Below are 15,959 nucleotides of genomic sequence, written 5' to 3' on the forward strand. Positions count from 1 at the left end.
TATGATCAAGTGTTTCTTTTAAGATATTTTAATTAGCCACATGGCACTGAAGTTCATGTTAAACTGCCTATGTAGTTTTACATATGATTTCTAGAGACCTCTCTTTCCCATCTCTTACTAACAGGAATGAAGCCGTTTAAGTGTAACAGGTGCGACGCCTCCTTTACCACAAATGGCAGCCTGAACCGCCATACTATTATTCACATCAAGTCTTTTAAATGCTCCATGTGTGACGAGAGCTTCAGGACCAACCTTCACTTCAAAAAGCATATGAAGAAAGAGCATGCTGTGGAAGATCAAAGTAAGGAGGTCTACATACTGTACATTTGGATTCATCATATGGCATTTTGTTATGCACTGTGTCATTAAAAGTCCATTATAGGTCCATAGTTGGGAAGAAACTGAAATCTTTGGAATATAAAAGACATTTTTAAGAATATGAGAATAACAGCAAACAGAAGGACCTTATAAAACTGATCAGCATGGATCAGATGGATTTAACTCTGCAGTTTTCATAAAATGTGTGTGTGGAAGTAACCTTCTACTTTTGGGATATGTGTATATTTATGCTAAAGTAGAAAGTGTCTCAATTTGGATGTAGCTTTACACCTACTCTAACAGTTATAGGTCTGGATAGTCAAGATGTTGAAGAAGAGGAGGAGGACGAGGAAGGCGAGCAAAAGTCATCAAAGAGAAGGAGTCTGGAGATCATCACTTTCACTGAAGAACAGGCGGCTGAGCTGGCAAAGGATCCTGGTGAGGAGGCCTCTGTTTCAGAGCGTATCCTCGCCCAGTCAGCGGCCGAGAGGGATCGGATCAGCGAGATTAAAGACAAGGCCGTAGAGCTAGAAACAGAACCCAAGTTTGCAAACTGCTGCAGTTATTGCCCCAAGAGCTTCAAGAAGCCCAGTGACCTTGTCAGGTAATGTTTTATATTTTTTTATAGATGTTTAGAAGAAAATATCGGTTTACCATCAGAATCAGAAATGGGTTTCTTGCCAAGTAGGTTTTCACATGGGAATTTGTCTTGATGCTTTGGTACAAAAAGTAGGTATAGCATTAAAAAATGAGACAAAGAAAAGAACAGCACAAGAATTACATTAATATGACACATCAGGTAGTAATACATGGGACAAGAGTTTGTATCAGTGGGGGACATGGATCTTGTTTATACGGCCAGAAGTGGGCAGGAAGAAACTGTTCCTGTGATGTCAGAATTTTATTTTCCCCAAAGGATTCTTTTCAGGGTGTGGGGTGCCAGGCATAATGTTCACCGCATGCGTCAGGGTCCTTAAATTGTGCAGGTCCTGGAGCGATGGCAGATTGCAGCCAATTACCCTCTCAGCTTAGCAAATGATATGGTGCAGTCTGGTGTTATTCTGGGGTGTTTTAAATGGTGATAGAGCAGGTTAGGATGGGCTAATAATAGGAGTGTAAGTACCAATATGGAATTTGAAAGGTAAAACTTGAGCTGCCACAGGAACTACAATCCTCTTCTGGGCCTTCTATTTTAAAAAACTAATGTTCTGCTCTCATCAAACGTCCTGACTGGGTACGGTGCCCAGAAAATCTAATTTCACACTTTTTACCACGTAGCCTCATAGGATGATGTGGGCAGTTTTCTACATATTTGCTAATTTACCACTGTAAGAGATGAGGCCTATGAGGGCGGTGACGTCCACATTTTTCAGGAGCTTGACAGACTGGTGGCTTGATGTGCAGCTGTTTTTCGACCTGACAAAATACATCACAAAAATGCTGTAGTACACATTGGGTCTGCATGACATGTTGCTTCCTGTCAGTCAATCCTCCATGGTGTTCATGAGACATTACATCTGTAAAAAATACTGCTGTGGGGAAATATATATATATATATATATATTTCCCCACAGCAGTATTTTTTTATATATATATATATATGTATGTGTGTGTGTGTGTGTGTATATATATATATATATATATATATATATATATATATATGTTCAGCAGTAGCACCCTTTGACAGATGAAGCTATTTTATGTGTATTACTAAGATTCAAAGGACTGAAATAAATATGCTGAATATATATATATAGCTGAAACTAACCCACTCTGATAAATCATCGCTTCATGATGTTTTTTTTCATATGTGCTGATTCACTTTTATGATCATCTTGGAGGCTTTAGAGTTTGAAGCTGTTGAAATGTGTTGTATTCTAACATTTAGAAAATAGTTTGTAAATGTAAAAACACTCTTATTTGGGGGAGAATTATTTTTGTACTAGAAATATTTTTGATACCTCTTAGCAAGTGTGTCCACTTTATTGCATCTGTGAAGTTCCTGTGGATTCTTTTGAATTTTACTTTTCCCAAACAACTCAGTCACTGGTGAACCACATTTCTTATCTTCGTTTTCATATTAGCAGTCAAAGTGCATTTGGATGCTCATGTGTTGTAACAGCAGCATTGATATCTAAAGGCACCCTGGTGGTCTAGTGGTTAGGGATTCGGCTCTCTCAGCGCCTCAGCACAGTTTCGATTGCCTGTCAGGCAACATTTGTATGCTGGCCGTTAGGTCATTGTGTCTGGAATGCAGAAGTCTGCAGGATCAAATCCCAGCCTACCCACCAGGTGTGTCCTTTAGTGAGACACTCCTCAGGTGCCCTCCTGTGGCAGCTCTTCCCAGGGGGATGGTTTAAATGCAGAGCCTGAATTTCATTACATGTAACATGTATGTGTAAAGGTATGTACATGTATTTAAAACTAGAAAAGATGTGAGTGTGCTCTTGGACATTAGGAAATCATTTTATTTTTTATTTAGTTGGACTTTCTTTTTCCCATCCTAAATCTCATCTTTCTTGGGCTCTTATGAATTATCTGTCAATTTTCTTTCATGTCTAGGCATATTCGGATCCATACAGGAGAACGACCTTACAAATGTGATGAATGTGGGAAGAGTTTTACAGTAAAATCTACCCTGGATTGCCATGTGAAGACACATACAGGTTAGAATTTGCTGCCTACTTAAAATAAAGTTGATGTTTTACTTTCTTACTAGATTCCTACTGGCTCTTACTGGAACACTGTGGTATAAAATATTTAAAACAACATCAGGACCTTCCAAAATCAGAAAACATGATGGAATCAAATTTTTAGATTTCTTGAATGAAAAGATTGACATTTTAAACTTACCAGCTTTCTTGCCAAAATTTATATGGGCAGATTGATACCAGTCAAGTGTCTGTGTGATAAATAATAAAATTGCCAAGAGCAGCAGGTAGTTTAGCTTAACATAAAGACAAAGACATAAAGAAAATCTGTAAACAGCTGTCAACAGCCAGCGTCATTAACAAAGTCTGCTTCTTTAAAGCTAATTGTATAACCCATTATCTTGCTTTTCCAATCAGTACAGCAAATGTTCTGATGTAAATGTGGCACATTTGGGTTTGATGTGCTCCCCCCTACGCAAAGTTATAAAGTTTTTTTTTTACTCTTTTTATGCCCAGATTAAAAAACCACAATATACAATGATAATAAGACGGACTTAGGGGTGTTGGAAGGGGGTTGCCTTTGTTTCCGGAAATCCAGTGTTTTTGCTGAGCTAGCTCCTTGACATACAGATACAAAACCATATCACTTGACAAGAAAGCATGAAATGTTGAATCTCTTAATGAGTTTTAAATTATTTATCAGATTGTCTTTTACAACTGTTAGTACATGACATTATGTATTATGTAACAGTCCCCAATCCAAGCACACTGAACAAATATGAAACTGCTTGTAGACTAAATATGAAATTAAGTAAAACCTTAAATCTTTCTGACCTGCTTTCATAATGGTAAGGGTTGTTTTCATCATTTCAAAGCTGCTTGATATTTACAACAATTTAGACAGTTAAATAACTTAACAGACTCTGAATACCGAACAAAAAGAGAAGACTTGTGATATATTATTAATGTAATTGTGATAGTGCAACGAGTAACATAAAGTTTTCTTTAACTTTGCAGGTCAGAAATTGTTCAGCTGCCATATGTGCAACACATCCTTCTCTACAAAGGGCAGCTTAAAGGTACACATGCGCCTCCACACCGGCTCCAAGCCCTTTAAATGTCCTTTCTGCGAACTCCGCTTCAGAACATCCGGGCACCGCAAAACCCACATCCAGTGCCACTTCCGACCAAGCAGCGACAGCCGCAAGTCCAAACGGTCTGCTTCATCTGCAGGCCAGGCTGCTCAGGGTCAAGACCCAGGGACTGGGCAAGTTGTGACATCGGGCCAGGGCCAGCGGCAAGCTGCTTCAGAGTCTCTTCAACCTGTGGGTTTGCTACAAGCGCCCAGCTCTGACCCCAACATTTTCCTCCCAGCTAACCAGGTCCTGACAGGGCAGTTTGACCAGAGTCTTTTGCAACCAGGACTGGTGGGACAGGCGATCCTACCTGCGTCCATGTCAGGTGGGGATTATATAAGGGTCAACACATGTACATTCAAAGACACATTCAAAACATAACTAGACACGTTTTACTGCACTTTTGTGAACAGGGATGAGTTTGTTTCTTAATACAGTTTTGAATGTATTAAATTCAGTGCTAATGTCTTAGTGTTTTTAAAGTTAAGTATTTCTGCAAGCATAATCTTAAAAGGATTACATGCACCAAGACTGTAAAAGAGGGGCACTAAATTTGTATTATCGCTGTTGCTGAGCTGTGTAACAAAGGATCCACCAAACTGCGCATTATAATAACATTTGGTCCTTACTCTCTTCGTAATGTCAGCGAATGATTAATGTACCAAAATTCGTGGGTGCAGCTGAAAGCCTGTGGGGATCATTCTTTAGAGTGCTGATCGGTCCCTTAGCCATCAGTATTAACTCTGTAGCTCATGACAAGATGAATTTCATTTTAGGTTTAGGTTTAGGAAGGGACTTTATCATCACTAGTCACCTTTCATGTACTCTTTCTTCCTCCAGTCACAAGAAACCATGTAAGTATTTCAGGACACGTCTGCCTGTATGTGATAAGACAAACCACCAAAAAAGCCCCCAAACATTTACTTGTGTTATTTGCACTAAGCTTAGCTGCATTTTTAGGGCAGATGAATCATGCAGGTATCAAAGAAACAAAGGTATCTGTTTGTGTGTGTTGATTAAATGTATTGGCTCTTGAAAACATGTAAAAGCAATAAAGGAAATGTTAGTAACCTTTAAGATGAGCAAACGATATTTAGAGATCTACATTATGGCTCCTACCCACGACTAACTATTGAATGATAAGTTTACCTCATATCTTAAGTGCCCTTCCTCAAGTTTGGCCCTTTTTGCTCCCTAAAACTGAATCAACCGTATAACTTATAGTTTCAAACAACTAGAATATGTGTGTGTCTGAGTGCAGCTGCAGGAGACCTGACTGTGTCTCTCCCTGATGGCCTGACCACACTGGATGGCATCCACCTGCAGTTGACGCCTGCCAACCTGGTGTGCCCCAATGTCCAGATCTCTGGCATCGATACCAGCAGCATCAACAACATTACGCTACAGGTGACTCACACTTACTAAATCTTTTCTTGGCATTGGTAATAATAAATTATTTTGGTCTTTATTAGGTGGTCTTCAAAAAAGTCCTTACTTTCCTGACAAATCTAAGCTTGTGCTTTGCAGTATTGTAATGACAGTATTAAATATCATTAATAAAACCAACAAAATACAATTAAATATGGTTAAATACAGTGGATGAAACATATTGCTCAACGTTTTTCTCTTGTTTGCAGCTCTGAAATGGTTTACTGTTAAAACACAATATTAAATAATACAAATAAATTATTATGTGGTCGTTAATTAATCCAAAGAGCTGCTCCTCTTTTAATTGCAGGTTTTTTGAGTGAATATGTTATTAAAAGGCTTTAATAACGTGAAAACTGTTGGCCTTTTCCCCAGTAATAGAGGAGGGCTTGACCTCAAGTATTTTCTTAATATCATTAAATTAAACAGAAAAAAGCAGATCATTTTATAATTATGGTTTTATTTTGTATCATTTATTTCAAACCATTTCACGGATTAATTTGTGAAAAATGCTGGATGTGTTGATGCATAACCATCTTTATTTTTAGTAAATCTGTACTTAAGTTAAGTAAATTCATTTACTTAAATCATTTATTCATTTATGCAACTTTAGTAATAATTTCCTCAGAACTCATAAAATGTGATGACCAAAGGGTTTTTATAATATCCTCCACAGTAGAGCACTGTGAATGACATTTACTTATCAAAATACAGCAATTCAATGCTGCAAATACAAGTATAGTGTACATATTAACGGTAGCCAAGTGTTGCTTTTAGCCTGGAGCCTATACCAGCTGTCATAGGGCAAGAGGTTGTCATGGTTGTCATTTCAAAATCATTAAAAAAAGAATAACTTCACCTTAATTAACAATCTCAGCTGAAAAATCTCAACTTCATAATTGAATTGATATCAAATCTCAAATCACTATTAAACACATTAGCCTTCATCTAAAGTGGTACTTTCTCTTCCAGATTGACCACGCCTTCCTCCAGCAGACCTTACAGCAGGGGGGTCTTCTCCCTCAGCCCCTGAGCGTCGACACCAGTCTTGTCTCCCATTCCGGTAGCCAGCTTATGTCTACCACTGACCCCTCAGTGTCTGCTAATGTTGTCATTCACCCACTGACCAGCCTAGCCTTGCAGCCCTCCACCATCACACCCGCTCAGGTCACAATGGCTGGGCTCTCTGAGCAGGACACAGCAGGTATGTTTATTGGAGAAAATTTACCTAAGCTGGAAGCCTGAAGTTGTGTGAGAACACAAATGTCTGTGTGAGACCACACAGAGATAACCTAGACTTTATACTGCAAGCCCCCTTAGAACAAAGTCCAGATTATGTGCATGAGCCTGCTGATTATTAGGGCATGCCCCTAATTTTCAAGAGGATTTAAAGCGAGCAAATGGGCACTTTAACAATGCTACCATCAGGGGACTGCCTCAGTGTCGCTCGCTCTCTGTCACTTGTTTTTTTTTTTGGGACAGACAGGTTTGATGTGCTGTAAGCAACACAGTGCTTCCGGCAGCATACTCTGTTTTTCCTCCTGTACGTGCTCACACCTCACTGAAAACAAGTGGAGTCAAAGCCATTCTCCTGTGAGAATGCTTTTGACTAAGACAGTCGTCTGCTGTGTTTGACATGCATGATATGGCAACTCCAGACAACGTCCTGCCCTAATTCTTCATTGTCCAAAATTAAAATGTAAAATAGTCACTAGTCACTGTTGCAAGTTGAATAATTGGTATGTTCTTTTCAGTGGATCCCGCAGGCTCTCAGGACCTAAGCCATGTCATGAGCAGCTCTGGGCTGGTAGCAGGAGGCAGCAGCGGGCAAGAAATCACACTGACCATCAACAATTCCAGCCTGACTCAAGCCCTAGCTCAGGTACAGGCCCAAGCCTCAGCTGGTGGTTCCAGCACTGCAGCTGGGAACCCTCAGGAGATCACGCTCACCATCTCAGGTAAGCTCTGCTTTGTACCTCATTGGTCTTCTAAAATGTGCGTGCAAATACATTGTATTTATTGTATTATATTGTGATTCAAATCTTTTAGATTAAAGTAGAACCAAATTATTCTTACTTACAGCCATATTTTTAAGTTCTCTCTAACAACTTCACTAAGACATTCAGTGTTTTAGTGTTTTGTTTCTATTTTATTGATGTTACTATGTTTGGGTTCCAAGTCTCTGAAGTAATTTTCAGTCTTTCACTTAGTCTAAATTCTTTTACCATCCTCGAGCAATGGAAAACAACACTTATTAAAATTTCCTATATCTCATCTTGAATGGAGATAAACTTTACACCTGTCTTGGCATGAAGTTGCTTTTGCTCTCTTTTGCAGGCCAGGATCTCCTCCCTCAGCATAGCAACCCAAATGTTACTGAGATAGGCAGCAGTATTAGGCTGGCTTCCCCACTCAACAGCCAGCCCACCAATGCAACCCTGACTATCACCAATGATCAACTCCTACCTCAGAGCCCTGCCAACACTGGAATGGCAGGTAAGGTTTGGCATCCATTTCTGTGTTTGTCAGCAGAACTAAGTCAGTCCCCTTAACAGCTATTAATTTTTCATTACTTTGTCTTAGATTTCTAAAGAAACCCATAAAACTTTTGATTAGATTGGCCAAAAAAGTGTTGCATAAAGCTCTTGGGCTAGTATGACAAGCAAGCTACCAGTAACACTTATCATGCACTCGATTATTATGGGTTCCTCATTAAATGTACACACTGTAAGTGAGCAGAACAGAATTAAACAAGATTGAGTTGAGAAACAATTTGCCGTGGTTGCTGTTTAACTGTGGCAAATGGGCAAATACAGCTGCCCAGTCAGAGCAGAGCATGTAAATAATGTGCTCGGCACAATACATCCCAAAACTGCAGCTTAACCAGAGGCCAGCTACAGGCAAATACATTGCAACTGTATTAGCTGCACTGTAAGTAAAACTGTCTGTCTTCTTACTTTAGGGTTGTCAGCCATGCGGTTGATTCTAGCAGTTAAAAAATGAGACTGCATACTGTAGGCTGAGTTTAACCTCTTGCTGGTTTGAACCACAGCCGGTAGAAAAAATTGGCAGAGCTAAGCTTAGTCTTTCCTTTTTGAGTAAATGCAAAGCCTTCTCTGTTTGTCAGATATGACAGGCAGTTAAAAAGGAGAGATCAAAGAGCAGTCTTCTATAACTAGGATTAAAGGATACATGAAAAGTGAATGGTCGATGTAGTTCACTCATATGCTAAGTCAGTACAAGGGGAAACATGAATAGCACCATATATGAGAACAACTTTAGCTCAGATTCCTTTAATGATTTAAAATGAATTTTCCTTGATACCAGTGATAGAAGCCAAAACTGAAGCATTGAAGGAGAAGCTCAGTTTTTTTTCGATCAATGTCCTTTTGATGAAATGGCATGCTTTGTGCTCCCACTATAGTGCCATCAAAGTGCATGTGGGAAGCCAAAATAGCTACCAGATAGACTTTTAAGTCTGAATAAAACTAGCCCTAGGCCAGCACACCAGAAATGTAAAAATGGTTGTGAGAGAAGATGGGAAACAAAAATGTTTCAGCGTGTATATAAACCGATCAGCCTCGACATTAATACTGGTGGTCTAAATAATGTCACGAAGAACAGGAGTCAGCATGGCAACTCGGAGCAATGTGTGGCTACACTGCCCCATATGCAGCAAAATGTGATACACGGTGCAAAATTGAGAACTCAATACCCAAGTAAAATACTCACCTAAAATATTCTCTACCACAAGTACCACTTTAAGTGTTTTACTCAAGTAAAAGTATTTAGCAGATTATCTGCAAAAAGTATAGAAGTAAAAGTACTTTACTTAGAAAACAATGTATTTCAAATATACTGATCATGGTAATTATAGCAAAACATGTATGGTAATTAATAAAAATTAAGAGTCATAGTTGGCAAAGTTGGAGTTGATTTTAACCACTTTATGTGTTGACAGGTTGATAATACATCTGAGTTTGAGAATCTTGTTTATATATAAAAAAACAAGATTCTCAGTAGCATCTGGTGCGGGCCTGCATGATAAGAGGAAAATCTGCTGCATGATGTGACTTAGGCACAAAAAATATTGAATCGTGCACATTAACTGAACAGCTCTTATGCCTTTCTCTTTTATAAGCACACTGCAATCAGAGACCCCAATTAATTAAAAATAATAGGAATAAAATAAAAAATAGTTCTGACATTAATCACTGAGTGAAGACTGAAGAATATGATTTTCTGGCCCTATCATACACTGATCATGACCTCTCTGTGATGTGATTTACTGTAAAATAAATAAATAAATAAATAAAAATACTGATATCCACTTGGAATCACTCCAACTGGTGCATACAAACAATTACATTTGCACACTCTAAATTTCAGTTGCATATGTAACAATATGTTAATGAAATGATTTTTCTACATCACAGTTCAACCAGTGGTGATAAAAATACAACTTATCAGTATTTATCACAACAGCGTGAATTTCATATTTAAAGGTCTGATCTAATATTTATTCACATTTACATTTAGTAAATAGACGCTTTTTTGAAAGTGACTTACAAGTGAGGTCCAATTAGAGTTGTCAGAGAGACATATTGAAATGAGACAGTGGAGACATAAGGTGGAAAGGACAGGAAAGGGTGTGTATCATCACCATGTCAATGATAGGAAAAGCCATAAGAGAAGATTACAGAACCCAGAGATGTGGTAGAGATGGCGGAAAGACCAAGAACTGAGACCTGTTGCACACTGGTAGTCAGGAAGCATTAGGCATCAAAATGGCTTTGGTATCCTGCTAGTTGCAGTCACTTCAACATTTACAGTACAAGTCCAGCTAATGGTCCATGTACTGCTACCATTGATACAAAGTTTAAATTACATTGTGGCCTGTAACCATGGACTTTTCATTTAGCATTATTATTTGTCAGTTTTTTTGTGTGTTTTTTTTTTTTTTTTTGAGTATGAAAAAACTGAATTTACCTTTATGTTATCACAAATATGCTGACCAGCACTGTTACCAGCAAGAAAATTCTGCATTCAAATTCTGCCACAGAACATAATGTTGTACAGAGACTGTACAACACTGGCCACACTGTGAATGCTGACAGTGACTTACTATTTGTGGACTATGCTCTAGTTGTGGATAGTGAAACTAAAACTCAATTCACTCTTAACCTTTCTGTCGTTCTTCCACTTATCAGTAACCAGCTTGCCACCTAGCACTACCCTGTCACATACTGCTGCATCCCACAGCCTAGCTATGCCACCGGCAGGCGTGGCCAGCGATGGCAGCGTTACACTGACGCTGGCAGACGCACAGGGTATGCTGGATGGCGTCACTCTCAACCTCAATCCACAGGTAAAAGCTATTTACGTAAAGTGATTTGGCTGGAGTGCACTCAAGAGCACATTAAAATTTCAGCAATCTAAATTGTGTGAATGTCAAACTTAATGCCATCTAGATTGTCAGCTGCCTTATCAGAGTCTCTTTCATCCTCAGGCTCAGACATTTCCTGCAGTGCTGAATGACTCTGGTCTTCCTGGACAGGCACCCAGCTCAGGCGAGCAGGTCATACTGGTTGATCACCATTCCCATTCCACAAATGGAGCATCTGACAATGGATATAATGTGAGATATTCCTCAGAATGTGTCCACTTATGTCAAATTGAATTGATTGAACAGAGTTTATAGTGACACACACCTGTGTATGTAAGGTCCCTGTATATGAAAGGTTCTAGAACCTTTCTGGAGAGTCGATCAATAACTTTTCATTTTTATGGAAATAATGTATGATAAGATATTTTCCAATTTTGAGACAAGACCAATGCAATTATCATTCTTTATTGGAAGCATAAGTAATCGGACTATTTCCCATGATCCAGATTTCTGACGATGGCCATAAGGGTGCGAAAGACACACAAACTGAGGCTGATAATCGCAACCAGTGTTTCTACTGTAATCAGGTATGCCAGAATGCAAACACGCTGCGACGCCACTGCAGGCAAGCTCACGGCAAGGATCGCTGTCATGTCTGCAGTCTGTGTAACAAGGCTTTCAAGCGAGCTACACACCTGAAGGTAAGAACTCGTCCAACCACAGTAGATCCTAATGACAAACAGCTTTAATGTGATGCATACAAGTGCTTCTATTTTGTGCTAATGATCCAGCATGAATCCCTCCTTTTCATGTCTGCTAATAAAGTGGTCATTTATGAAAATTTCAATAAATATGACTTACAAATAACACTTCCACGATGAAAACAAAAAATCTAATCTCCGATGTGCGATATATTTTGATTTGTCAGTGCCTCAACTTCAGGCTCAAATATAATAGATTTAAAGAGTCAGTGAGAAATGGAATACCATTTAAAAAGTGGCATTTTACAGAATGAATCAAACATAAAGATAATCCAAGTGGCATTTCAGACGGACTTTCATATTCAATAACAAAAAGAAAAGAGAAAGACATAATGTTGTTGAAGCATTTTACAGCAGATTTAGTGGGAAGAGATTGTGTGTTTCTCTTTTCTCCATATCCTTTTGATGTGGTTGACACAGCAAAGCACATAAATGCCAAGGCCAAGGAAAGAGCTGAAAGAGGACATGACTTTATACATACACAAGCTCTTTTCCTTATATTATGTCATGTTTCAAAGCAAGGCCATTGTGCCATAGGCTTTTATTTTGTTGGTGTGCTTCAACATGCTGAGCTGTAATTGTCTCTCATAAAAGTAATAATACTGAGATTATGTGGGTGTCACAGCGTTAGTGACCGAGCTCCATCTACTCCAGTACCCCAGGCTGCTCATTAGTCTGCCACAATATCTTGGATGTTGATTTTAGATTTTTTTTAAAGGCCCAGTGGTGAGAAAGATAATTTGGCAACTACTATTTTTCATTGTGATGGCCTGTGGATGATTTGCCATTTAATTTTACTTTGACAACCAAATTAATGGATTTTATAATTTGGGAACGTAGAAAGAACATTTAATAATAGTTTTAGAATTAATTGCACTGATTTTTGATAGACAAGCAGTGCTAAAAAGGTTAGAGAACATCAAGAGACTCCCGCACAGAAAAACTGAGCATTTTCCTTCATGACACAGAGTCAAATAACTTCAGGGGATAGGGTGTATTATCCCACCGTGACAAATCACATTAACTTTCACTTAGATTCACTTTTACAATTAACTGCTTACTTAAAATTCCATCTATGTTGTTTCTATATTTTTTTCTTGTCTACAATAGATGCACATACACAGTCAGACATTTATGTTAGACAGTGAAATTAATATATGAAACTTGTAAAGTCTAAGAGACAACATTTTACATGGAATAATTAAGAATTTTTGGGAATATGCTTATTTGCATTCTCAACTTGCAGATTTAGAAAGTAACCTTGCCATATACTGTACAGTACCTTTTCTGTTAGCTACTACCTAAGTAGCTATTAGCTCATATTAAGTTTGTCAGTAGATCACTGCCTCTATAATGAACCTAAACACCGCAGATGTTTTTAGTAGAAATTGCCTTCATTAAAATGTTCCACTAAAGAGACAAAGCATATACCCGTTATACATTAATAATTAATGTGTTTTACATTTCAAAATGTGTCATGGCAAAAGTGACAATATCTGGTCTTAGACACCTCATGTGTAATCAATAAAGAAGCTTCAACATCCAGGATGTTGAACTAAAACATTAGTTTTATAACCTTCTGTTGCTGGGCCTCACGCTACTGCCCCCAGCCCTTTTCTCCTTTTATGGAAACCTTTTCCCTTTTCAGCACTTTGATAAGCACCTGTGAGCATGGAGTGACTCCGGGTCACTGCAGTGTGGTATATTGTGCTGTTACACAATAACTGACCTTGGAGCAGTTCTGCAAACGCTTCAAGACAAAACATGTATATGAAATGAAGTTTGAACAACATACAACCTTTTAAGGATCCTTCAAAAGTACACTGAGTACAAGTTGCCCTTAAATACATTTCTCTATCATAATTCTTTCAAGGGCAAAATGACAGACATCTTTGTTCAATCCACGTTCAGTCCATAATAGAGGGACGTGGTGTACTAGACTGTAATGGTGAAATGGTGCGTTTTTTTTGAATGTGTTTACAGGAACACGAACGAGTGCATCAGCCAGGGCCTTCACCCAGCTCCCAAAAACCGAGGGTGTTCAACTGTTCCTCTTGCGCCAAGGCCTTTGCAAAGCGCAGCCAACTGGAGAGACACAACCGAACACACACAGGTATAATCATGTCACCTGACCGAATTCCCCCAAAATGATCATTAAATAATGATTTTGAAATACATTTTGGTAATAATAAATTGTATAGCATATATAAATCGTCAAGCAATATCCGAAATATTTTAACAATTTTTAACAATTATCAAAATAATCATTATTATGATGTCTTTCCCCTGTTATTCTTTAATATCTTATATTTTTATGGGGTTTTTTTTTTGGAATCTCTCCCTCACCTCTTTGTAAATTACAACCAAGCAAATAGACTCAAGATCTTACAATATTTTCCCACTTATCATGTTAGCTGACCAACAATTAGTGAATTTGCTACAGTCATAAACATTTTCAGTAACCTCATCTTCAGTGAAAAAAAAATATATTTAGAATCCAATTGTCACAAGCAGACGAGGCGTGCAGCATATATGCTAGCTACTGAGCCGAGCTCCCTAAGCATTGCTTTATGGGATCTCCAGAGAAATAGCTCTGTACAGACGTAGTAGTTAGCAAAAAGTGATGTCAAAACGTTCTTTATCATTTAATGGTAATATTGTAAGGTTTATTTTTAGTTAATTCTACTTATTCCAGAACACTAACACTGCATTCTGGCTCAAATTGATAACTACACACAATGCTCTTTTATTTACTTATTATTATTTAACAGCAGACTTCCCAGCATGCATTGAGAGTCAAAATTCTAAACTCCTAATGATGGACACTTATTGTTTCCCTATTTGATTTGTCACCTTAAAACAAATGGAACGTGTCTAAATCAATAAAGATCCTATATAGTGGCAAACAACATAGTTATAAGGCCTGTTATTTTCCTTTTTTTTTTTTTCTAATGTTAATTCTCTCAAGCAGCATTGAAAAAAGTAGAAGGACAAAACCCTCAGCTGCTTGTTCAGTCACATCCAGTCCTACATCCTAAAGAACGTGTGTGGCTTCAGACAGAAAAGTGAAGGTTGTGTAGCAAAGGGTCCCTTTCTAATGTGCAAAAGTCTCTGTCCCTGTTTTGTTATTTTTATTTAGAAGATATCAACATACCCTGAGGCTTAACGGAATTTAAAGTGTACCTGCTGCTGCCCTGTTTGTGTGAGAAGGACACAGATGGCAAAATGGCTATATCCATTTGGAATGTACAAAACAAAAAGTGTGAAATTGACAATATAAAAAATTCAATACAATAAAATCTTTTTAATAAAACCAGATAAATAAGGAAATCATAGCAAGATGTTTTCTTCTGTCACATTACAAACAAGTTCAGAACTGTATATCACAGTTACTCTGAGAGCGGTTTTAAAATGTAGAGAAATGCTATGTGCAGGAACAAGAATCTAATTATGGTTCTGGGTTCTAAACAGGTGAGCGTCCCTTCAAGTGCAGTCAGTGTGACAAAGCCTTCAACCAGAAGAGTGCTTTGCAGGTCCACATGGTCAAACACACTGGAAAGAAGCCCTTCAAGTGTGAGGTTTGCAGCATCAGGTTCACCCAGAAGAGCAACATGAAACACCACATGAAGAGATCCCATGGCTACGGTGAGCAACACACCTGTACACACAGGAGCACTGGAATATACAGCCAGCTGTTTGTCCAGCCGCAAGCCACTGTAATAAATCTCTCTTTCTTCACTTTTACTTTGACACAAATAATATTTCTTTGTGTCAGGGTAGCATTTTATAATAAAGTCCACTTTTCCAGCATGTAAGCTATTACCATCACACTCTACTTTTCCCACATACTGCAATGTAAACTGCATTTGTGATTGGCCGGGCTGGCTTTTCTGCCTGGATCATTACTTACTGCGTCTCTCCTTTCACATTTTGCTGTAACTCTTGATAATCCTTCTCATTCGTTGAACGTTCCTCACAACGCCGGCAGTCTCCGACACACTCATCCTTGATGTGTATGCAAACACACACCCTGTCTCAAAGGTGTGATGCTGTAGAGTGTCAAAACTTTGATGAAATTTTCATCGACTTTGTTCACTCCAAGCTGCCGGGGCAGCTTTCTCCTTGATGTCTGAGGATGCATGTGAAGAATACTAAGTCATTTGTTCTTCCTGATATGTGTGGTTAAGGTTTAGACTGTAGCTCCCCTTTGGTTAACCTTGGGCACACACTTAGTTTGTTATTCATTACATTTAAGCATCCCATCTTGCAAACTCGCAGG

General features: G+C 38.5%; 1 protein-coding gene across 2 annotated transcripts in view; it reads left to right on the top strand.

The window, feature by feature from the left end:
- Nucleotides 1–15,959, top strand: part of LOC137130395 (zinc finger protein 236-like) — a 41,573-nt gene that overhangs the window by 21,787 nt on the left and 3,827 nt on the right. The window contains exons 19-31 of one of the 2 annotated variants that reach the window (XM_067510498.1): nt 125–301; nt 622–922; nt 2,881–2,984; nt 3,987–4,430; nt 5,367–5,512; nt 6,506–6,737; nt 7,288–7,491; nt 7,871–8,029; nt 10,744–10,901; nt 11,043–11,171; nt 11,507–11,620; nt 13,664–13,793; nt 15,152–15,325. In XM_067510498.1, the coding sequence (XP_067366599.1) occupies nt 125–301; nt 622–922; nt 2,881–2,984; nt 3,987–4,430; nt 5,367–5,512; nt 6,506–6,737; nt 7,288–7,491; nt 7,871–8,029; nt 10,744–10,901; nt 11,043–11,171; nt 11,507–11,620; nt 13,664–13,793; nt 15,152–15,325 (2,472 nt within the window). Of the gene's footprint in view, nt 1–124; nt 302–621; nt 923–2,880; nt 2,985–3,986; nt 4,431–5,366; nt 5,513–6,505; nt 6,738–7,287; nt 7,492–7,870; nt 8,030–10,743; nt 10,902–11,042; nt 11,172–11,425; nt 11,621–13,663; nt 13,794–15,151; nt 15,326–15,959 lie in introns of both variants that reach the window. The other variant, XM_067510497.1, reaches the window with a different exon arrangement.

This window comes from Channa argus, chromosome 7 (genome assembly GCF_033026475.1).
Source record: "Channa argus isolate prfri chromosome 7, Channa argus male v1.0, whole genome shotgun sequence".
NCBI classification, from domain to species: domain Eukaryota; kingdom Metazoa; phylum Chordata; class Actinopteri; order Anabantiformes; family Channidae; genus Channa; species Channa argus.